Genomic DNA, 24,608 nt, shown 5'->3' with positions numbered 1-24,608 from the left:
AAGTTACTCATGTGGATTATTTTTGTCCATATGATTATTGAACTCTTTTATCAATGTAGATAAATCTTCCAGATGCTTCTTTCATATTTCATAGGTAAAAAAAAATGTCATATGCAAATAATAACTTTGTCTTCTCTTAAAAAAATGTTGGGACTTACATTAAAACTGAAAAATGTTGACTGACAGATATAAAGGAAATAGAGAAACTTCATGTGCATCTAGGTATGAAGACTATTTTTTTTTTTTTTTTGCGGTACGCGAGCCGCTCACTGTTGTGGCCTCTCCCATTGCGGAGCACAGGCTCCGGACGCGCAGGCTCAGCGGCCATGGCTCACGGGCCCAGCCGCTCCGCGGCATGTGGGATCTTCCTTCCCAGACTGGGGCGCGAACCCGCGTCCCCTGCATCGGCAGGCGGACTCTCAACAACTGCGCCACCAGGGAAGCCCTGTAGACTATTTTTAAGGACACCAAATCTTCCCCAATTATTTTACAGCTTTACTAAAATTACTGAGTTTACTAAAATTGAGCTTTACTTACACTCTTTTATTTATTTATTTATTTTTGGCTGCGTTGAGTCTTTGTTGCTGCACGCAGGCTTTCTCTAGTTGTGGCGAGCGGGGGCTACTCTTTGTTGCGGTGCGCGGGCTTCTCATTGCGGTGGTTTCTCTTGTTGTGGAACACGGGCTCTAGGCACACGGGCTTCAGTAGCTGTGGCACGCAGCCTCAGTAGTGGTGGCGCACGTGTTTAGCTGCCCCGCAGCATGCAGGATCTTCCCCGACCAGAGATCAAACCTGTGTCCCCTGCATTGGCTGGCGAATTCTTAATCACTGTGCCACCAGGGAAGTCCACACTTTTTTTTTTTTACTTACACTCTTAATGGGACTCTGTTTTTGTAACTTGCCAAAAGTTAATTTGAAAGAACAAGTTAAGGATGGCTAAGAAAATTTTAATTAATAAAAAGGTTAAAAAAGGGGACCTGTCATATTTTAAGATATTTTGTAAAGCAGTTATTAGTTTGGTAATATTGACAGAATTCAAAGATGACTGAAACAAAATAGACTCTTAACAGACGCCAGAATAAAACACTTTATAAATGTCAAACAAAGGAAACATCTGAAATTAATGCGGAAGGTACAGATTATTTAACAGAATGGTGCTGAAATTCTCTGCTTAGCATGGACACCTGTGAAGGGGCTGATGAGTCTTTGTGAGATTAAACCGGGAAGGTGGCAAGACTTCAGAGCAAACTAGAACTTGGAAATCTGAGAAACTGCAGTCTCTCTGAATCTTCCTTTCGTGGCTTTAGGCCAGGGTTTCTCAGAGTGAGAAGTGTCATCCATCATGTAAGCATAAAAGAAAAGCAGTAATGGAAACCTCTGATATAAACAATGTTAAACAGCTTTTCTATTTTTTTGTGCTGCATGGCTTGTGGGATACTAGTTCTCCGACCAGGGATCAAACTCAGGCCGTCGGCAGTGAAAGCACGGAGTCCTACCCACTGGACCACCAGGGAATTCCCTAAACAGCTTTTCTTAGCATAAGATGTCTCAGAATCTTTAATATGCTCACAGTTACCATGAATCTCTAAAAAGGCACACAGCATGGAATATTTACCAAACTTATTTAATCTTGGAACCCGTTTTGGGCAGAGCATATTTCTGGACTAGTGTCCCATGCAACACACTTTGGGAAAACGGTGTCAGTCAATAGGAAAGGAGCTATCCTGGTTGATCTGTCACTCAGGGTTCTTGATTGGAATTACAAGCCCATGTCTGCATAGTTTAAGCATAAAAAGAATTTATTGGGAAGGGAACCCCTTGCTCTCAGACTCAATGGGAAGACTTGGAAAATGGGGCAGGATCAAGGAAGGTTGGCCATCAGAGAAGACTCCGGAGATGTCCCTTGAAGAACCTCCGATATCTCTGAGACTGTGCATTACTGTCTCAGTCACGCAGCGGTGGCATCTGATTCACTCTGGTGAGAAGTTCTGGGCGTGTTTTTGATTTTCTGGGCACGTGTTCTGTGTTCCATGTGTGTGACCGACAGGCGGTAGGCCACTCAAGGCCCCGTGCACACACCTGCAACCCTAGGGCACTTAGGCTACAGAGTCTTGAGGTTTGTTTTTTGGCCACAAGGTGGCTCACTTCTCTTTTCCATTTCTGGTTCAAGACTTAACTCTGGACCAATGCTGCCAGGCATTTTCATTCAACGATCAGCCTGCACTCCAGCACGCCAGCCAGCTCCGTTGTGGCGACCCGCAGCCCCAGTGTCTTGGGACTGGACATACCAAGATGACCAATACGCAGTCCTACACAAACAGCCTTAGAGCATCTCTATGAAGGCGCCTCATGGGTTGATTATAACAATCTCAGACTTCTAGAAGTTTGGGCTTTTAAGGAATCACTTAGCTTTTTTTGGTGATTTTTTTCCCCTAGTGTTAGATGAGAGGAACTATTTGGATTTGAGGTTAGTGATAATGAACCAGGTTATGACCTAGATTCATTTTGTATACCTAATCATTATGCTGAGGATTTGGAAAAGGTGTTTATTCCTCATGGACTCATTATGGACAGGACTGGATGGCTTGCTTGAGATGTGATGAAGGAAATGGGAGGACATCACATCGTGGCCCTCTGTGTGCTCAAGGGAGGCTATAAATTCTTTGTTGACCTGCTGGATTACATCAAAGCCCTGAACAGAAATAGTGATAGATCCATTCCTATGACTAAGACTTTATCAGACTGAAAAGCTACTGTGATGACCAGCCAACAGGAGACATAAAAGTAATTGGTGGAGATGATCTCTTAACTTTCACTGGAAAAGATGTCTTGATTGTTGAAGATATAATTGACACTGGCAAAACAATGCAAACCTTGCTTTCCTTGGTCAAGCAGCGTAATCCAAAGATGCTCAAGGTTGCAAACTTGCTGGTGAAAAGGACCCCTCGAAGTGTTGGATATAGGCTGACTTTGTTGGATTTGAAATTCCAGACAAGCTTGTTGTAGGATATGCTCTTGACTGTAATGAATACTTCAGGGATTTGAATCATGTTTTTGTCATTAGTGAAACTGGAAAAGCAAAATACGAAGCCTAAGATGAGAGTTCAAGTTTGGAAACATCTGGAGTCCCATTGAAATCACCAGTAAAGTTGTCAAATGTTCTAGGTCTGTGGCCAGCTGCTTAGTAGAGCTTATTGCATGTACTTTCTAAGAATTTTATCTGTGTTGTATTTTAGCAATGTCAGTTGCTGCATTCCGGAACTCTTTATTTGCTCTATGAGCCTAGTCTATAGGCTCAGTTCCCTTTGGGTGGATTGTTATTTGACTCATGAATGAAAAATCTCTTAAACCACACCGCTATTGAATGAAAATATTGAAATTGTATCTGTAAGAAACGTTTAAAGAGAAGAATATATTAGTTTTTTAGTTGGTATTTTAATTTTTGTATATTCAGGAAAGAACAGAAGTGATTGAATATTGTTAATTATACCACTATATGATTAGAAAAGTAAGAAGCAGTCAGTTTCATATCAGTGACAGCACTTAGAGGTATCATTATGTCGGATAAACCATATGTCCTGGAGTTATTTTAGTAGGTTTCAGTAGTATTAACTGTATTTTCCTGCTTGTTCTGATTATTTCTGGTGAATCTTTGTCAATGGTTCCTTTTAACTACAGATCAGTATGTTCCAAAAATGTACCACTTTTTGAATTCTTCAGTGTAAAAATCCTTAAAATAAAGTCTGTCTCTTTAAAAGAAAAAAAAACCAAACAGACAAAAACACCCAAGCATACAGACTGGGCAACTCTTTTTTTTTTTAAGTCTATTTTCCTTCCTTCTTTCTTGCTTTCTTTTTCTTTCTTTCTTTCTTTCTGTCTTTCTTTCTGTCTTTCATGTTTTTATTGAAGTAAGTTGCTGTACAATATAATATAAATTACAAGTATACAATATAGTGATTCACAATATTTAAAGTTTATACTCCATTTATAGTTATTGTAAATTATTATCTATATTCCCCAGATGTACAATATATCCTTGTAGCTTATTTTATACCTAATAGTTTGTCCCTCTTCAGCTCCTACCCCTGTATTGCCTCTCCCCTCTCCCCACTGGTAACCACTAGTTTGTTCTCTATATCTGTGAGTCTGCTTCTTTCTTGTCATATTCCCTAGTTTGTTGCATTTTTTAGATTCCACATATAAGTGATAACATACAGTATTTCAGCCTGGGCAACTCTTGTTATGTGGCACTAAGCAAGATGTTTCCACACAGCGTTATCTCACTTGACTTGAGCTGGCATAGGCGAAGGAGGGGTCCCCTGATCACCCACCCAACTGGGGTGTGGCAGAGCCAGAATGCCATCCCAGGGCTCATGGGTGTCCACTGGATGGGTGGTTTTCAACCCTGGATGCATGTGACTCACCTCAAGAATTAACAAAGATACTGATGCCTGAGCCCCAACCCATACCAATTACGTCAGAATCTCTGGGGGTAGGGTGCTGCATCTTTACAAACATGCTCTGAGGGTGAGGACCACTGCAATAGGTCTTAGACACGTAGCTCTCCTTCTCCTCTGCCCCGCCCAGGGAAGGGAGCTCTGGGCAAGGGCAGTGTGAGCACGTAGTTCTCCTGTAGTTAAGAGTCAGATATATTATGAGAAACATCTATTTGCAGGAAATGAAAACATGTTCCTAAATCTCTGTACTATGTTTTAAATAAAGGTAGTTTGGAAAAATGTTATGTATTACACCATTTCAAACTACATTTTTCTTTTGTTGCTGCTTTAGGCTTAATCAAGGATATATTTTATTTTTCTTACGTGCAAGATGCCAAGAATTATTCAGAGAGAACTGCACTCCCCTACAGGGCAGGAACCATGGTCGTTCTGTTCAAGGCTGAGTTCTCAGCATCCAGCACGGAGCTTGGCACACAGAGGGCACTTGATAAATTACACTGGATGGATAAAGGGATGCCTGAGTGGATGCATGAGAGGCAAGACCGTCCACTTCTCTGGGGATATTCCCATTTGAAATATGATGGAAGAACACTCATTATAAGTGTTCTAGATCAAAGCAGCAGCTGCAGGGACATCTCTAGAGAGCAGCGGGAGGCAAATGAAAGTTTAAGGTTCTATTAGGGAGACTGACCCAGCTAAAGGGCCAGCTGGAGAGCTTAGCGGGGGAAAGAAGTTTGTAACCTTAGCAAGACGGGAAAAGAAACTAAAAGCGAACGACTGCAGGTGAGAGCAGTTATCTCATTTACTTTCTGAAAAGAGCAAAGTGGAATTATTTGGAAAAGAAACCTGTAGTTAAGGTTGAAGAAGCAAGTTGGAGGGAACCATCCACATCCTCGGTGTATAAAGTGAACGGTGTTATGATTCATCAGAACGTGGACATATGTTGGGATTTTATAATTTCTTGGGTTAATGATTTTAGTTCGTGGAGGACGAATGTCCCATTGTGGTATTGGAGATATGGTCACGGGATTTTGGGTTTTTGGAGGTCCTGTTCTTTTTTGTGGGTTTGGGCACAGGTTTGAGTAGTACGTGCAGCACAAAAAAGTCCCATTAAGACAGAACTGGACACTTGCTGGGTTTTACTTACTCTGGGCACTGGGAACTTGACTCCAATGGCCAAGCAGGATCCATGAGGTCAAGGACTAAATGATTATTATACAAGTTATTTATGCATTATGCATGGAAGTGAAAGGTCAGCTCTCATTCCACATCCCCCCAGTTCTGGGGGAGGGGTCCCTGGGCAGGAGCAGTGGGAAATATGGATGAATGAATTATAAAATATGTGCCATGGTTATGCTGCTGTCATTGTCTCAGTTCTTCAGTTCCTCTTTGCTGACTAGTTAACTAGTGCTAACTAGTATCTAGTTAACTAGTGGTAACTCCTAACCAGTGTGGTGAAGGGGACAGTTTCAATTCTGGGGATTCTCTTCTGCATGTTCCATGACATCCTTTCCACACAAAGGCTGAGGCTGCACCCATTTTCACTTCTTGTCCTTTCTCTGTTCATGGCCGTAACTGGCGGCTCTCCATCGTAGCTAAGTCTTTTTGTGTGTTTTCTTAGCACATGACAATGGTTTAATATGCTTAATATTTCAAGCATGCTTACAAATGAAGACAATCATAATAATAAACTCCATCCACAAAGAACAATAACACACGTCAGAGAAAACATGTGAAGTCTTCAGTAATCTCACTAGCTATCAAGAAAATGCAATATAAAAATTGGCTATAATATGGGTACAAAAGAAAAAAAGAATTACTCACTCCCACTGTTGATGAGGATCCAGGAGAAATGATTTGTTCTATTATATACAAACCTTTCTAGAGCATAATTGTCCAAACTTATCACAAAATCTATTTTTTTTTAAAAAATACATGTTTTGGTCCAGCAATTATGCTTATAGGAATTTATCCTAAGGAAATAATCATGGATACAACACAGAGATATTGCTGAAAGATATTCATTGTGAGGTTGTTTATAGTGATGAGGAACTGAAAGCATCCTAACTGTTTACTAATAAAGAATTGGTTACATAAATTGTTATAGCTATATAATACAATAGAATACTAGGGTTCCATTAGAAGTAATAATATAGACTTTTTTATGGGAAAGAAAATAGTCAACAATAATTTATATAATCAGTATATTTAGCATGGTGAATCACATCAAAACCATATGTATTTTATTTTTTTTACAGTTGTCATATATTCTTTTTTTATTGATTCACAATGTTGTGTTAGTTTCAGGTGTACAGCAAGGTGATTCAGTTATACATATATAGATATTTTCAGGTTCTTTTCAATATAGGTTATTACAAGATACTGAATATAGTTCCCTGCACTATACAGTAGGTCCTTGTTGTTTATGCAGCCAAGTTTTGGATGAGCCTGAGAAGAAAGCCTGGGGGCGCAGCTGGATGAAAGAAGCTGTGATTCTTGCCCCATGTTGGGTCTGTGGTCTCTAGAGCTCTGGGGACTTCTAACGGTTAACTAGCCTTCAGTAAGTGGTTTACTGAAAGAGCGGGACTAGTTAGACAGTAACTTTATGATTGCCCTTCAAACTTGCTTTCGTTTCTTGTTCTTTTTCACCCTGGATAGAACCTCAGGCAGGTGTTATAGCTTTTCTGGTCACATTAATATAATAAAAAAATCGAGTCAAAAAATCACAAAAGGGAAAATGCCCATCAGATTTGAGTTTCTCCCCTTCCCCAATATGAGATGTTGGGGGGGGGGCTTGGCTTTTATTTTGTTCCCTTCCTTTCTCTCTTCTTCATTCTACCCACCCCACTCCCAAATTGTAGCTTGCTACAGGTGTCAGAAAGGTCTTCCTTGATGGGAACAGTTGAAATCTGGTATTCATGCCTCTGGACACAGCATATTGTAAATGTCAATTCATTTTCCTGGGCATGTATTTGGGGGGTTTCAGGAGACCTGCATTGCCCAGGTCTCTCAATGGCCTTCCTCTTGCACAGGCTGTCTGCTTATGGCCTGACCTCAGCGCCTGCTTTCTGTGGTCCTGCCCCACACTCATCCAGGTGGTCCATATTGGCTCAGTCCCTCTCAATCAGTTAAGAAGAGTTTCCTACAGGGAGAGGGTGCAGGGCAGGGGGCGGGGTGGAAGGGAACCGTGGAGGTAGGTCTGGTCCATTGACACACATTTTTTCCCCATCAAACTCTGGAAGAGATTTCATCTTTATATTTTGCTTTTCTTCCCCACTCTGCTGTCCCAACGCAGTAGTTAGCTAAATCTTCTTGCCTTAGATTTTCTCCCCTTCTTCTTTTTTAAAAAAAATTTTATTTATTTTTGGTTGCATTGGGTCTTCGTTGCTGCACATAGGCTTTCTCTAGTTGCAGCAAGTGGGTGCTACTCCTCATTGCAGTGTTTGGGCTTCTCGTTGCTGGTTCTTCTCTTGTTGCAGAGCATGGGCTCTAGGCACATGGGTTTCAGTAGTTGCAGCATGCGGGCTCAGTAGTTGTGGCACGTGGGCCCTAGAGTGCGCGGGTTTCAGTAGTTGCGGTGTGGGCTCTAGAGCACAGGCTCAGTAGTTACGGCCCACGGGCTTAGTTGCTCCGCGGCATTCGGTATCTTCATGCACCAGGGTTCGAACCCATGTCCCCTGCATTGGCAGATGGATTCTTAACCAGTGTGCCACCAGGGAAGTCCCTCCCCTTCTTTTAAAATAGATTATTTTTTAGAGCAGTTTTAGGTTTACAGCAAAATTGAGCAGAAAGTATGGAGCGTTCTCACATACTCCCTGCCTCTAGAGGGCGCCCCCTGCCTGTTCCACTCTCAACACACCCCACCAGAGCGGTGCATTCGTTACAATCAATGAGCCTGCTCGACACATCGTTATCACTCAAAGTCCATAGTTCACATTAGTGTGAGCTCCTGTTGTCGTACATTTTATGGGTTTTGACAAATGTGTAATGACATGTATCCACTATTACTGTATCACACAGAGTAGTTTCACTGCCCTAAAAATCCTGTGCTTCACCTATTCATCCCTCCCTCCCCCATAACCCCTGGCAACCACTGATCTTTTTACTGTATCCATAGTTTTGTCTTTTCCAGAATACCATAGAATTGGAACCATACAGTATGTAGCCTTTTCACATTGGCTTCTTTCACTTAATGATTTACGTTTAAGTTTCCTCCCTGTCCTTTCATGGCTTGATGGCTCATTTCTTTTTATTTTTTGAATCCAAGGATAAATTGATTTTATTAAAAAAAATTTTTATTGAAGTACAGTTGATTTACAATGTGTATTAGTTTCAAGTATACAGCAAAGAGATATACATTCTTTTGCAGATTCTTTTCCATTATAGGTTATTACAAGATATTGAACATAATTCCTTGTACTATATACTAGGTCCTTGTTGTTTGTCTCTTTTATAGTAGTATGTGTCTGTTAATCCCAAGCTCCTAATTTATCCCTCCCCCACCTTTCCCCTTTGGTAACCGTAAATTTGTTTTCTACTTCTGTGAAAATAACAGACAGAAATTTTTTTGTTTTTTGCAGTACGCAGGCCTCTCACTGTTGTGGCCTCTCCCGTTGCAGAGCACAGGCTCCGGACGCGCAGGCTCAGCAGCCATGGCTCACGGGCCCAGCTGCTCCGCGGCATGTGGGATCTTCCTGGACCGGGGCACGAACCCGTGTCCCCTGCATCGGCAGGCAGACTCTCAACCATTGCGCCACCAGGGAAGCCCTCTACCCATTTTTTTAACCAAGTTGATTTTGTTAGTGGTGTTGAGTTGTATAAGTTCTCTATATTTTTTGGATATTAACCCCTTATCAGATATATCATTTGCAAATGGTTGGTTGTCTTTTCATTTTGTTGATGGTTTCCTTTGCTGTGCAGAAGATTTTTCGTTTGTTGTAGTTCCATTTGCTTATTTTTGCTTTTGTTTCCCTTGCCTGAGGAGACACATCCAGAAAGATATTGTTAAGACTGATGTCAAAAAGAGTGTACTGCCTATGTTTTCTTCTAGGAGTTTTATGGCTTACATTCAAGTCTTTAATCCACTTTGGGTTGATTTTTATGTATAGTGTGAGATAGTGGTCTAGTTTCATTTTTTTTTGCATGTGGCTGTCCAGTTTCCCCAACATCATTTATTGAAGAGACTATTCTTTCTCTTGTATGTTCTTTGCTTGTCTGTATAAATTAATTGTCCATATATGTGTGGGTTTATTTCTGGGCTCTCAATTCTGTTTCACTGACCTATGCATCTGTTTTTCTTTCAGTACCATGATAGCTCATTTCTTTTTAGTGCTGAATAATATTCCATTGTTTAGAAGTAACACAGTTTGTTTGTCCTACTATTTATTTATTTTTTAATTTTATAAAAAGACTTTTGGCTGCATTGGGTCTTCGTTGCTGCTTGTAGGCTTTGTCTAGTTGCAGCGGGCGGGGGCCACTCTTCATTGCGGTGCATGGGCTTCTCATTGCGGTGGCCCCTCCTGTTGCAGAACATGGGCTCTAGGCATGCGGGCCTCAGCAGTTACAGCACACAGGCTCAGCGGCTGCGGCATGTGGGCCCTAGAGCCTGCCAGCTTCAGTAGTTGCAGCGTGTGGGCTCAGTAGTTGGGGCGCACGTGCTCAGCAGTTGTGGCTCGCAGGCTTAGTTGTTCTGAGGCATGTAGGATCCTACCAGACCAGGGATTGAACCCATGACCCCTGCATTGGCAGGCGGACTCTCAACTACTGTGCCACCAGGGAAGTCCCATCCTACTATTTATTTATTGTCACCTACTGAAGGCCTTAGACCTTTCATTCATGTGTCAAGTACCAGCCTGTTTATCTCTCAGACTTCAGGGATATATACCAAAATTTCTATTAAGGCTACCCTAACTTAATATGGTGAGGAAGTGTGGTAGGTACAATAATGGCCACAAAGATGTCCACATCGTAATCCCAGAACCTGGAAGTACATTAAGTTACATGGCAAAGTGGAATTAAGGCTGCTAGTAAGCTGGCTTTAAGAATTCCCTGATGGTCCAGTGGTTAGGACTTGGTGCTTTCACTGCCGAGGGTGTGGGCTCAGTCCCAGGTCAGAGAACTAAGATCCCGCAAGCCTTGTGACACGGCTAAATAAATAAATAAGCTGGCTTTAAGATACGGAAACTATCCTGGATGATCTGGGTGGGCCCAATGTAAGAGGCCTTAAAAGTGGAAGCAGGAAGCAGAAGACTCAATGTCAGAGTAATGGGTTGTGTTAAAAACTCAACCTGTGGACACTGGCTCTGAGCCAAGCAAAGTGGGGGGTGAGAAGGGGGCGTAGTTTCCCAAAGGAGGGGGACTCTTCGTATCAGAAATGGAGATGGGAATGATGCTGGGGAAAAGATACAGGAGCTGTCCCATTCAATACTTACATAAATATATACACAGTTATAGTTAGGTATAGCTATGGATATAGATGTAAATACTTATATACATACATGTAGATAGGAAGAATGAACTGTGTGTACAGCTTTTTTTTTCTGTATGGTAGATACTTTTTTTTTCTTTTCACTCACCTGGATTTTTTTCTATAATGAATATCATTAATAAAGAAATAAAAGATACAAAAGGAAACTATGCATACTTTTCCCAAGAGCCTGTGTTACTTTCCTGCCATGAATTTGCCCTCTCACTAAGGACACAGGCAAGGGCTCTTTGACCCTGATAGTTCAGAGCAGCCTCCTCTGCCTGGCACACAATGACCTTTCCATGCAGCCAGGCGGCCCCCCATATCCATACCACATTATTTATGATCGCACCAGACGTAACTGCCTGTTCACTGAGGTCTAGCCCATTGTCACTGTGCCAGAGAAACATTGCCCTCACACAATGTTCTAAAAAAGAGGAACTCATTCCCAGGGTCAAGAGAGAGCTGGGGAGGCCCCCTGTAGTCTTGGGAAAGTCTCCCCTTCTCCCTGGGATGATGGATGCCGTGTTTTCCCAAGAGAAGCACTGTTTCTGAGGGCAGGGTCCATGATTTTCTTTCTCTTTGCAGCTGGTGCAGAGCAGGCATTCTAGAGGAAAGGATGGTTGAAGGGCCCCACCTACCATTTCTTTCTTCTTGGTTTCTCTGCCCTATCCCCTGTTCCCAGGGCACACATCCAGAGAGTGGCATGGAATCCTTTGGTTATCTGGGACCTGCTGGTCAAATACTGCATCACATTATATACAGGGGTCCCCTATGAATCAGTCTGACCAGCTGTCGTAACTGTCTCCTTTCTCATCTCATTCTCCCCTCCCCTCCATTCCTCCCAGCCTCCTCCAACCCCTCTCCCTGGTTTGTTGTCTACCTTAGTTTCCTCTGTGCCTTGGATGGAGGGACTCAGATCACCACTCCTTGGAGATGACCCCCAGCACTGCTGGGGCATTTCAAAGAGTGGTCTGTTTTCCACTCCCATTGATTATGCCTATGGTCTACCTCCAAGCATAAGGAGAGTCCCAACCAGAGAAGGGGAGAGTGGCCAAACTGTTTCCTTCCTCCATCCTTATCCAGAGGAGGCCTTAGAACCCCAGGAGCATGGCAGCGGGGCAACAGAAACATGAGCACTGACTTTCCTCTCTCTCACCACAGCAGTGATTTTTGGTCACTCTAGATCTGGCCCAAAGTTCCTCTTCTGTTTGGAAGAGCGGGGATCTCCTAAATGTCTGGGAGAATCGCCCTCCTTCCTGGCTGGAAAGTGAGGCTGAGACACCCACCTACCCCTTGGTCTCTTCCGGGAGACTGCTCAGGAAATACCTGCGGATAAGCATGGCCAGAGGAAAATAGCTCATGACCCTGCAAAGTGGGAAATGAAACTCCTCATGGTCAGGACTTTTACAGAAACCATCTCTGAAACCCCAGAGGGCCCACAGGATTGCGGTTGCTTCTTGCCTATCTCCCTCATGCTGGATCAGCCTTTTGTACAGCTATCAGCAGAACACCTACCTGAAGCCTCCATTTCCATCACTTGGAGTAAATGCCCCCCAAGCCCAGTCCCACCTTACGCAGTGAGTCCCGTCCCAGCTTGGCGAGGCTTCCAGATCCTTTCCTGGGACCACTGGGAGGGCACATGGGCATTCTACCAATCACTCATGCTACATAACAGAAGAGGTTGGGGAAAGTCAACTTTTCAACAGACAGGGAAGGGGACAGACGTTCCAAGGTGTTATGTGGCAGCTGCTCTCCCTCAGATGCCTCAGGAGGTGAGCAGGACCCCAGTGGTACTTTCTACCAAGAATCCAAAGTAACTTGGATTCTTCTCCATCCCCAGGCCCTGGGACGTGGATGTGAGGCCAGGAACTAGGAGCAGAAGGGCTGACGTGATCCTGGGATTAGGCTGGGTAACAAGCCTGAGAGCCCAGAAACAGAACATTCTGACTCCTTCTGAGCCCTGGTAGAACCAAGGCTCTTCAACTAGGTGAGTGGCTTTAAGAGAACAGGCGTGGTTATAAATGTTCAGAGACTGGCAGTGAATTAGGAGTGAGGCCTTCAGTTTGTGGGATTAGCTAGCGTCAAAGCTTAGAGCAGACGGCAGGCCTGGACGTTATGTGGGTAGGGAGGAAATGAGACAGGAGGAAAGGAACACCAGCCTTGTGATCCAGCTTCCTTCCCAACACTTGGAAAGGGTGGTGTGGAGTCCTCTCTGGTTTCCCTCAACCAGTCAGAGAAACAGCTCTAGTCTGAGGCCTACTCAGCCTGGAGAGGGGAGCAGCAATGGGTCTGTAATCACAATGAACTGGTCAGAGAGGGAGCTGGGATCCTCTCCAATATCAAAGGCAGTAGAAGCCTCTGCAAGTAAAGGTAGCGATCTCCTTGGCCCTGACCATTTAGCCTCCAACCTTGGTCCCTGACACCAACCTGTCGTCCAGCTCCACTGGCTCAGGGTCAGTGAAGCCCGGTCAGGTTTCTAGTCCTGTGGCCAGAGTTGTTATGCATTTTTGGGTAAGGTTTAAAACAACACTTGCCTCATGCCTTTACTATGGGAATGAATGAGAACTGCTGGAGGCCATAGAAAGATACAGTAGCTTCCAGAAGACAGCTTCCAGTCCACAGGCTGGAATCTCAGAGTTGAGTCATGACCAGCCATCAATTATTCTATTCATTTCTCTTTCATCTATTCATCCATCTTCCATCCATCCATCCATCCATCCATTTTCCATCCATCCATCTTCCATCTATCTATCCATTCATCTATCCATCCATCAATCCATCCAATTATCTGGACTGACTTCCTTCTTTTTCTCCTTTCCTCCCTCTCTTCCTCTCTTCCCTCCTCTCTTTCCTACCTTCCAAGAAATATTTGTTTAGAATCTGTTATATACCAGGTTTCTCAGATGTGGCAGATTTCTTCAAAGTGTCAGAAGCTTCCCAGGAGAAAACTTAGTCCCTCATGGAGCCCCAAATCAGCTCCTCTCTGCCCTGAGCATCTCCCATGAATGAAAGAGCAGCTCCTGGTCTGATATTGCTGGGCCTGCCACATTGTCTGAGACCCTCACAAATGCAGGAAGGAGAGAGGAGAAGCCAAATCGTACATTAACAGTTTGAATCTCCAAGCCCCATTTTATAGGGGGATATTCTATCATCTAAGATGCCCTAAACAGAAGTAGAATATTTTATTGCAGTGGTCTGCTTACTGGTGTCCCTGCTTCCAGACTCCCCACACCCTGATCTCTGCCCCTTACCACGATCAGACTGGTTTTTCTTCAGTGTTCCTGTCCTTGTCTCTCTCCTGCCTAAAGTCCTTCACTGGCTCCACATCACCTATAAGCCAGAGTTCAAGCTCTTTAACACGACCCAAAAGGATCTTTATGATCTGACCCCAGGTGCCTCCTTAGCCCAGGCCCTCCCTGCTCAGGTCATATATTGATACTCTATACTCCAACAGTGCCAAACTACCTATAATTTGCCAGGCACTCCATACTTTCCAATATGCTAATCCCTCTACCCGGAACTTCTTAAAATTACTCCAGTCTCTGTACTTCCCTTGAACTGTGCATATTCTTCTATCGTTATGCTTATCACCCTGTATTGTAATTTATTTGCTCAGGTCTGTCTTTCTTACCAGATGCTGAGCTCTTTGAGTACAAGGACTGTGAGTTCTTCAGCTTTGTGTCTCAGTCCTAGCACAGTGCCTGGTACCTAGAAGACATTCAATATGTATTTGTGGGGTGAATGGATGGCAGGATGGAAGATGGATGAGAGCCGTCTTAGAAAAAGCTTAGCCTGAGGACAAGGTAGTTAAAGTGCCCATGTAATAGACCCCCTGGAGAAGATGACAAATGGCCTCTTCCTGAAAGCTCAGGCCGTCGAGGAGAGAACCGAGCTGTAGCCTAGGTGCTTAAGCCAGGAATGGGGAACTTTGGGATAACACAATGACTTCTGGGGGTCACTTCCCTTTTCCTCTAGATAAAAGGACTTTGGGGAGAGAGCTGGCCGGGAGCACCTGTGCCAGGAGGGTTACGGTGCAGAATCTGCTCAGGGCTCTGTGCCCAAACCCTCAGTTTGCTGGTCCAACGAACGCTCTCCTCTTCTTCCTGCAGAGCCTCCTCCCAAGACGCGTCCATCTCTGGTTCTGGGAAGACTTCTCACAGTCCGTGCTGCAGTCATCTTCCTGATGCTGGTCCTGGTCGCCTCCGTCCTGCTGCAGGCCATTCTCTGTAAGTCCTCAGCTTCCACCTGGGCTCCATCCTTCCCCATGGCCAGTCGGCTCCCTCTCTCTCCCGCTCTCTGGTGGTCTCTCCTGCCTCTGGCTTTTTCATTTGTCTTGTTTCCCCTCTTTCCACGTGCAGTCAGAGTGTCCCCTCCCACCTCCACACCCCCGCCGTCCCCTGTAAGATCAGCTGCTGCTCCTTCCTTTCCAATTCTGGGGAGATTTTCCTGACAGGGATCAGCATGCTTGTGCTCTAGGATACGCTCTTTTGTCCCCAAGAAATGTTCGCCCATCTTCATCCTGTGTCATTTCCTCCTTCCTCTCTGAGTTTCGTGTCCCTTTGATCGAGAGCCTTGTGGGTAGCCCGCAACAGTGAGCATGATGTTTCCTGACCCCACAAGGGATGGTGTCCCAACTGTATCCTCAGCCCCAACTGACTAGATGGAGAACCTGGCCAACAGGTTAGGGTTAGGGTTAGGGTTAGGGTTAGGGTTAGGGATCACTGCCCCCCCACCACAGGACCCCTTCTCTTCACTCTCCTGCTCCCACAAAGGTCATGTCAAGGGAGACTTCCTACTTCTTCACTGGATGTGTGATGTATCTCCCTCTTCTGGCTTTGCCAAGCCTCATGGCCTCTGCTTCTTCTTCCTCTCATTAGGTCTCCAGAAAGCAGGTGGAGGGAACATCTGCACTCTCCCTTCAAGGCCTCGGGACATATTTGGTCTTGGACTTGGACTTGGTCTTGGACCTGAGCAGAGTCTCCTCTGCTTTGAGCCCACTTGGCTTATTTTTGGTTTCCGCTATGGCCTGTGGCCTGAACAGAGTGTGACAGGGGGTGGGACAAGGGAAGAGAAGAAGTGGTTTCATAATTCTCCCTTTTTGTATTCTCTGGAGAAGAGATCACCTCCAGATTAGAAGTCTGCATAGGCTCTCCCTTCCATAGCCGCGAGGGGCTTATGGGCAGTCATAAGCCGTGCGGCCCAGAGGGACATGGGAAGTATGACAAAGGGGTGTTTGAAGGCATCCCTTTACCAAATGCGCTGTGAACATGCAAAGAAAATTTAGAACTGGATTCTAACGCCCTCTTCTGCTTACCCGTGAGAGCCTCTAACAGAGAGCCCGTGTTTTGTCGATCTTTGCATGATCTGCCTCTCCCAGAGTTCCTGGTGCACGGAAGGCGCCCATCGCATGTTTGTTGAATGAATACATTATGAATGAGTGGAGGGTAGGCAACTGCTCCTTGGGTTGTGTCCTTGGGAAGCTTGAGCCCATCCCTTCCCTCCCCTTCCTTTTATTACCCTGGCAACAGCCCCACTCCAGTCCCTGGGGATCCCCTTGGCTGACCTCTTGACTGTCTCATATCCAGATCCCTGGTTTATGGGCACAGTATCGGATGTCAAGACCAATGCCCAGTTGCTGAAAGGTCTTGTGGACAACATCAGCACCCTGAGTTCTGAAATAAAGAGGAATAGAGGTGGCGTGGCGGCAGCTGGCTTTCAGGTCCAGATGGTGAATGCCAGCCTGGATCGTGTGCGTTCTCAGATCCGGAGGTTGGAAACCAGCGTGAAGGAAGCCAATGCACGGCTGCAGATGCTAACAAGTAGTTGGGAAGAAGTCGATAAGTTCAATGCTCAAATCCCGGAGCTAAAAAGAGATTTGGATAAAGCCAGTGCTTTAAACGCAAAGGTCTGGGGACTCCAGGGAGGTTTGGAGAATATCAGCCAGTTGTTCCAACAGCAAAGTACGTGACTCAGAAAAGAACGTTGCAAGTTGACCAGTGGCCCGTGGGACCTTGCCAGTCTTAGGCATGACATCACTGGGCTGGTGTGTGTGAAGGGAAGGGAGAGAGGAGCAGGGCAGCCATGGCTGGAAAGTTAAGAAGAGAGGGCTCAGCACTGGGTTTGGGGAGGGCTTAGGGGCTGTTCAGGAGAGAAGGCACTAGGGACCAGCCAGGGTTCCCACACCAAGGCATAGAATATGAAGGCATTAGGGAGTCTCTTTGTCCTGATCCAAAGCCAGCCATTTTCCATTAGTCTCTACCTAGAGCCCAGGGGCTCAGACACTTGTGATGGCCAATGGAAAATTACTCCTCCTCACAAGAGAGACAGATTCCTGATTCAGCCTCTCTCGCTCTCCCCTCTCTGAGCCCAGAGACTCTACCAATCTCAGTCAGACTTTCAGGATCTGAGGGAATGTCCCCAAGCTCCTACACAAGGACCCAAAGACCCCCAGAGCCCAGCCCCATTCACTCTGTCTCTGGGATCCCACCCAAGTATCCCTACCTAGCCAGCACCAGAGAAAACAGGAACGCCAGAGTACATATTTCATTCTTGTTCTCCAGATGACATCCTACAGATGGTTTCTCAAGGCTGGAAGTACTTCAGGGGGAACTTCTATTACTTTTCTCAAGTCACAAGGACCTGGTACAGTGCCCAGCAGTTCTGCTTGTCCAGGGATTCACACTTGGCCTCAGTGACCTCAGAGAGTGAACAGGTGAGTGCTGTCCTGTGGGCTCTAGGAAGGGGGTGTATTGGTAGCTGTATCAGGCAGGATGGGCAAGATTATGCTGCAGTGACAAAAATCCCCAAATAGCAGTAATTCTTCAGAATTACTTCTCACTTGTACACTGCATGTCCAATGAGGGTCAGCAAGGGGTTCTGCTCACTGTGGTTACTCAGGGCTTAGGTCAAAGGAGATTTCATCTCAACATATGTTTCCACAATTGCTGAGGTGAGAAAAGGGAACATGGCACATTGTGTGTTGGCTCTTAAAGCTTCTGCTCGAAGCAACGGACATCGCTTCAGCTCACATTTCATTGACCCAATAAATGATGCAGTATTTGTAGCTTCCAAGAGGGCAGGGTAGTACAATCTTTCCATGTGCCCAGAAAATAGAAATATTTGTGAATAGAATTAATGACACTGTCTAACCCAAGAAGTCCCGTACCTGTTGAGGCAGAATATTGAACGAGCTCCTTTCATCTGGAGGTGGGCTAGCAGAGCAGGTGAGATCATGGGCTCTGGAGTCAGAGTCTAGAGTCCTAACCCTGTGTCTGTGGGTTCAGGTGCTGTCGCTGAGGATGGGTGAAGAACACCCAGAGAGACAGATGCTCCAACTCGGAGTCGTGGCAGCACCTCTGCTCATTCTGTCTCTCTGCAGGAGTTTCTCTACAGGACTGCAGGCGGACTTCTCTATTGGATCGGCCTGAGCAAAGCAGGGAGTGAGGGGTACTGGTACTGGGTGGATGACTCGGTGTTCAACAAGGTCCAGAGTGTGAAGTAAGCCCCGAGAACCCTCCTTCCCAGACTGACTTTCTTGGGCCAGGGCCAGGGCATGAAGAGTGGAGTGATAGTTCCTACTGACCACAGGGTTTATGATTCTTCCCCATCCTCGGGCGGCAGGAGCATTGAACAGAGATCTAGCTGACCTCTGCCACTAATTGGCTGTGAAACTGGGGACAAATTCATGGCCTCTCAGTGCCCTCTGGGGTTTGGCAGCATGGCCGTCCACCCAGACTTGGCAGGGACCTCGTTCTAAGTTTAGGTCTTTGCACTGTGTGTTCCTGTAGGGCCTTGAGAGTTGTGGGCTGGTGTGGCCCTGACTTGGGGGGTGATTGCAGGCTTAGAGGTTGACAGATCACTGGTCCCCTTCCTCTCAGGCATGGGAAAACTTGAGATGCTATCAACCGGCACCAAAGCTGGGGTTGAAATCTCTCAGTTATTCATTGGAAATATGTTTTTCTTTGTTTTTTTCCTTTCATAGGTTCTGGATTCCAGGTGAGCCCAACAACGCTGGGAACAATGAACACTGTGCTGATATAAAGATGTCCTCACTGCAGTCATGGAATGATGCCTCCTGTGACAATGAATTTCTTTTTATCTGTAAACGACCCTACATGCCATCAGAACCATGTCAGGACTGGCCCCCAAGCTCAAACTTTAAACTCCAATGCTTGTTGAATTCAAGGAAATGCGGCTCTCTCCTTCATACTCCAGGGTGATTTTGAACTTTAATTTTTCTTGTTTCGAAATTGTCTTGAAGGCACCCGGGAGTCTATCTGCCTTGGCTAGGAGTTCTCTGACCCCACAGAGTCAGCTGAAATGGAAAGGAGATCTTGGGTTGAAATGGGAGCTGAGGGTGGAGAGGATTAGAAGTTCACTAATTCACCCAGTGAGGTGAATCAGAACCTGCAATCTGGGGCAGCACCCTGGGGCGTCCCATCCCTTCAGAGAAGCCTCATCTTCACTGCATGAAAGTTGCTTCGACCACCCAAGCAATTGTCTGGAGACTGAGACTCAGGGCTTTTCTGGTTGACTCCCCAGAATTCCCAGTTGCCTGCTGAGGTGGCTGTGTTCTCAGTGGGAAGAGCTCTGCTCTTGGAGACCCTGTTCATGCCATGTACCCATGGCCCCCTTCATCCACATCCTCTGAGATCTGAGACCCTTCCTCCCTGGGACGGGCTTGACTGGTTCAGATCTGGGACTGACATGGGAATGTGTCTCCTTAGAGCTGGACCAGCGTCCATGCGCTTCTCCCTCCCCCTCACTCGCTAAACTCTGGGACCCAGTCCGTCTGCCGAGCCCTTCTGCCTCCCCTCCTCTTTCTTCTGCATCTCCTCTCTCCCCAGAGGGCAGGGGAAGGGGCCTTCAGTGAAGAGGGCACCTCTGAGCTTCATTAGAATAAAATGCTGCCTGGGAAAAGGTCAGTCTCTTTTGTTGTTTTCTTCCCGCGGGTACAGGTGAATGTGCCGGGAACAACATCTGCTCTCCCGGACATGAAGTTCTGGGGTGTCCTCAGGAAACAGTTGGGGGTTCAAAATAACAGAGTAGGAATGTTCCAGCCCCAGAAATGCCATGAAATATGAGTAGTACTGATCTCTGGCTTTTATTGAAATGCAGCAGAGCTAGCACTGCAGTGTCTGCAGTGTCACGACCCTCCTGGTGGTCTTTCCTCCCAGATGTTCATGGACCATCTTTTGTTCTCTGCCTTTGCTCCCTATGGGGAGACATCAGGTTTCCCACTCTTCACAGAGACCGTGATCACAGACATCGGGTCCAAATCCCCCATCCAGGGGCCGAGGCAGGAATCCAGGCCCGCACCAGACAGGAGAGGAGCAGAGAGGAAGCAGAAAGGGTGTGGTGTGAGTGTGGGGTGGGCTCAGCAGAGTGGCCCTCCCCTCCTTGGGGTCCTAGTTAGGTATCCTCTTTAGGGTCCTGGGGAGGGGACGTTTTCCTTCAGTGACTGTGACCAGCAGCCTGGTGTTCTGGGTGCAAAGGGGTCGGGGCTAAGGTCAGGGGCATTAGGAGGAATCTTGAAGGAACATGGGGCAATTGGGGTTTTTAAAATATGGTGATGGACGAGGGATGGGCAGTCAGCAATGGCGTCCACGAGGGAGCATTTGTTAGGCCAGCTCCAGGGACATCTGAGGTCTGAGGGGGCAAGGGCGTCAGGGAAGTGAAGACGGGCAAGTTCACAGGGGTGGATGTGCGGGCATGGGAGGCATCTACGTCTTCTCTAAGAAATACTTGGTTGTTTCTACTCTTCATAATTCGAAGTAGCAAGTTACAGGAGAATGTTATTTCTTCCCAGCGTCAGCTGTGTGCTCCTAGCACAAGCTGATGTAGAAATGAAATACAAATTGTGGGCTCAGGGCTGCCTCTAGGGAACTATCCCATTGTGTGTCCAAACATGACACTGCTCTCCATCTTGCTGTCACGCCTGACGTGTTAGTCGCCACGTCTGGGCTGCCACGCTGAGTAGCACGTGACCCTGCCCCACGCTCCAGCTCCTTCCCTGAGGTGGGCACTTGTCACCAGGGCAGCGGATTCAGAGGCTTGCATTGTAAGGCCTGAAATTTCACTTCTTGCCGTGATATTTTCTGAGGCTTACAGGGCCTCAAGAGCCTAACTTTGAGTTTCCCAGCTCTCACCAGATATGTCCCCGCACCTGGCCAATTCCCCTTAACTGGACCAGCTGCACTCCACCCAGTCTTCAACCTACTGGGTTCCGCTAACCTGCTAGTCCAGAAACTGTTCAAACAAGCCCATCACATCCTCCTGCAGAACCAGGGACACACTATCCTCTTGTTGCTGCAAAGCCGGCCTCTCACGGCTCTTGCTGGTTCCCTCTGCTCCTGGGTGTGACCCCCGTGTGGCCCTGCAGGGTATGCAGTGTCCTCCTCCGGACTGTGACAGTATGTGACTAGTAAACTGCCGTGAATATTATCTGCCCAGCGTCAGATGTCATGTGTTTGGCCACCTTGTATTATTTGGGGCAGGAGATGCCTCCCTCACTGACTGATTGCATCCCCTCACAATTCATGTTAAAACCCTAATCCCCACTGGGATGGTATTAGGAGATGGGGCCTGTAGGAGGTAATTAAGTCACCAGGGTGGAGCCCTCATGATGGGATTCGTGCTCTTATAAGAAGAGACATGAGGGGCTTCCCTGGTGGTCCAGTGGGTAAGACTCCGTGCTCCCAATGCAGGGGGCTTGGGTTTCATCCGTGGTCGGAGAACTAGATCCCGCATGCCGCTACGAAGATGCCACGGGCCACAACTAAGACCTGGTGCGGCCAAAGTAAATAACTAAATTTTTTTTTTTTTAAAAGAAGAGACATGAGAGCTTGCCTCTCTCTGTCTCCTCTCCATCCTGTGAGTTTACAACGGAAGACAGCCATCCGCAAACCAGGAACAGAGCCCTCACCAGGGACTGAGTCTGCCAGCATCCTGATCTTGGGTTTCCCAGCCTCCAGAACCGTGAGAAAGAAATTTCTCTTGTGTAAGCCTCTTAGACTGGGATGTTTTTGCTATAGCAGCCTGAATTGACTAAGACACTCACCACTGGGGTAAATAGGAAGCGATAAGAACAAGGCTGGCCAGGAATCTCTGGTTGGTTCTGATGTGAAGGGATGAATGGGACTCTCTGAACACTTCTCTGGAAAAGAACTTGAACTTGGAAATACCCAGGGATTGAGGCAGTTAACAGAGAGAAGTTGAGTTGGAAGGGCCCTGAGTTAGAGAAAGGCTGGAGGGGCCACCATGGGGCACCTGCAGAAACTAAGAATACGCAGAAGCTGTGAGGCAGAGAAGCAAAGCACATGAGGAATATATCTGGCAGAGAAAAGAGAATGGTGCAGAGGAGAGAATAGGCGAGACACAGAGGGGAGGGCAGCAGAGTGAAGGCCCAAGAGCCAGGCTGCTGAGGTTCCTGGAATCACCTCAGAAGCAGCCCAGCCCTCCTGACACTCCTGGGTCTTGTGCATGTGTATCCTGCGATACGACCTGCCCCCATGACCCTGCCCATTGCTTTTTCTGCAAACTGAAGGAGCCTGGGTCAGTGAGGATGTATTTTTATTTGGAGACAGTGCCCCACTCTGTAACCAACCAGCGTCGCATTGCCAGGCCCTCCTCCCTTCAGGAAACTGGGACGGCTGCTGCTTTGCCTTGCCGTGTGACCTTGGCTCACTTACCCCCGCAGGCAGGGCTTACCTCTCCAGTGAGGTCACTACACGGGTACCTGCCCTTCTGCTGGCAGTGGGTCCTTACCCAAGAAGTCCAGCATTGACAGAGCTTTAGTCCTTGTCTCAGGTCATGGACACGATAATATGTCTAATGAAATTCCAGGATTGTTTCCATTATAAGCTGGAAAGTTGGGAGCCAAGGATGGGTGAGAATTTTGTCTCATCCAACTTGTGTATTTATTTTATTATAATATTATATATTTTTTCTGATTCTGCAGGCTAACAATGATTGACATGCCTTCTCTGAATGTTGCAATGAAATGCTGTTGAAAAAATCTACATTTTTGTATTTGAATACAAAGAAGAGGAGAAAAAATATTTGACCCACTCTTACTGACTGACTGGTCCTAGCTCTTGTGAGCAGGTACATGCTATAATATTTTATTTTTCTGTTTTATGCTTCATTTGTCTATGCATCTATGCATCTATGTATCTATCTATCTTCCTTCTTTCCCCTCGTTCCTCCCTCCCTCTTCCTTCCTTCCTCCCTTCCCTCCCCTCTCCTCCCCTCCCCTCCCGTCCCCTTCCCTCCCTCCCACCTTCCCTCCCTTCCTTCCTTCCTTCCTTTCTTCCTTCTTTCCTTCCTTTCTTCCTTCCCTCCCTCCCTCCTTCCCTCCCTCCTTCCTTCCTTCCTTCTTATTTTCTCTTTCTCACATCATGCCACAAAGCTATCTGTCTCCAGCCCTGCCCTTGGCTGCCTCTGCTTTGGCGCTGATGCCAGGCGGACTCTCCCCAGTGGTGATCTGGGTAGCTTCAAGCTTAGAACCTCACAGCTCTGTAACTTCAGAGGAAAGAATTTCCCCTTTCCAATAGTTTCAACAGAAGCCCAGCATTGGGTCACATGCTCAGCCCTGAAGCAGTAATGGAGGTCAGGGAGATGGGTTATGTTGATTGAGCCATAGGCTTCATCCTGGGCATTGAGTACGGGCTCAGCCTCACCTCTGCCGGAAGACTGAGCACGAGGGCAGGATGGTTCTCAAGACTAATCCCGGGAGAGATGCCTGAAGGAGCGAGACTGTTAGTTCACAGCTGCCCAGGGCCCTGCTTGCAGCCCTGGGTCTCTTCCTTCCATCAAAACTGTGGGATCAGCCACTCCCAGCTGTTCACCCTGTGTTGTCAGGGGTTGATATGGCTGCTCAAAAACTTCTGGGGTGTCTGAAGCTAAGGGTCTGCATCTCTAGGAGGACGGCCCTGTACCATTCAGCAGAGACAGGGACAGCCAACCTGTGAGAGGTCCTGACCAATGAGTGGTTCTAAGTGTTAACGTATAAGATGTCCATTTGATTTTTTCTGGCCAGAGAACAGAGAAACCTCTCGGCAAGGATTAGAAACCTCCTGGTGCTTCTTTCCTGCTAGCAGATTATGTTCTTGTGGGAGAAGTAAGAGCTGGGAGCCTGGAGTGGGGAGGGGATTGGGCACAGGGAAGGGGGCGAGAGGAGGAGTCCTGCTGATCAAGCCTGGAGGACTGTGCCCCTTCCTGGCCCAGACCTCGCCCTTCTAGCTGAGCAAGGGTTCTCCAAAGTTCTGCTTTTGAGGTTCTCTCAGCTTTTCAGGCCCAGGAGGAAACAGCTCCTGAGAGGGCTGACGTGGGCCCTTCCTGTATGTGGGGAAACAGAAACCAAGGCAGGCCCTTTCTTTTCTGCTGCTCCCCTGGGCCTCTTCCAAGCCTCTTGGAGGGTACTTCTGGCAGCTCCCCTCCCACTTGGACACTCCTGGGGTCTCAGGCAGTGCTGTTATGGACTTCACATTTTCCTGTGTCCTCTCCTATCTGCTCAGCTTTCAACTGGCAGGAGGTAGCAGGCTTGTGGATGGTGGCTCTGTATTCTCCACACACACACACACACACACACACACAACATGCACATATACACATACCATGCATATATACACACATATATACACATATAAACACATACACATATCAAACACACACACACCACA

The 24,608-nt window shown here is 46.7% G+C and overlaps 1 protein-coding gene and 1 pseudogene across 2 annotated transcripts in view; both read left to right on the top strand.

Moving 5' to 3' along the window:
• The window catches only part of LOC309969623 (hypoxanthine-guanine phosphoribosyltransferase-like), a 33,256-nt pseudogene extending 30,161 nt beyond the window's left edge, over positions 1-3,095 (top strand). The window contains exon 2 of the transcript in view: positions 2,487-3,095. The product of the transcript in view is annotated as a hypoxanthine-guanine phosphoribosyltransferase-like (transcript). The remainder of the gene's footprint in view (positions 1-2,486) is intronic.
• Positions 3,096-12,472: 9,377 nt separating this feature from the next.
• CD207 (CD207 molecule) lies at positions 12,473-21,336 on the top strand (the record flags this gene model as incomplete). Its single annotated transcript, XM_082851449.1, has 7 exons — positions 12,473-12,503; positions 15,036-15,152; positions 16,512-16,886; positions 17,487-17,638; positions 18,305-18,423; positions 18,908-19,056; positions 21,308-21,336. The coding sequence occupies 7 exons, from the start codon at positions 12,473-12,475 to the stop codon at positions 21,334-21,336; spliced, it is 972 nt and encodes a 323-aa protein (XP_082707575.1).
• Positions 21,337-24,608: the final 3,272 nt, after the last annotated feature.

The sequence above is a fragment of the Leucopleurus acutus genome (genome assembly GCF_964270905.1).
Source record: "Leucopleurus acutus genome assembly, chromosome: 12".
NCBI lineage: Eukaryota > Metazoa > Chordata > Mammalia > Artiodactyla > Delphinidae > Leucopleurus > Leucopleurus acutus.
The sequence above is the reverse complement of the archived record's forward strand: the minus strand, read 5'-3'. Positions and strand labels throughout refer to the sequence as shown.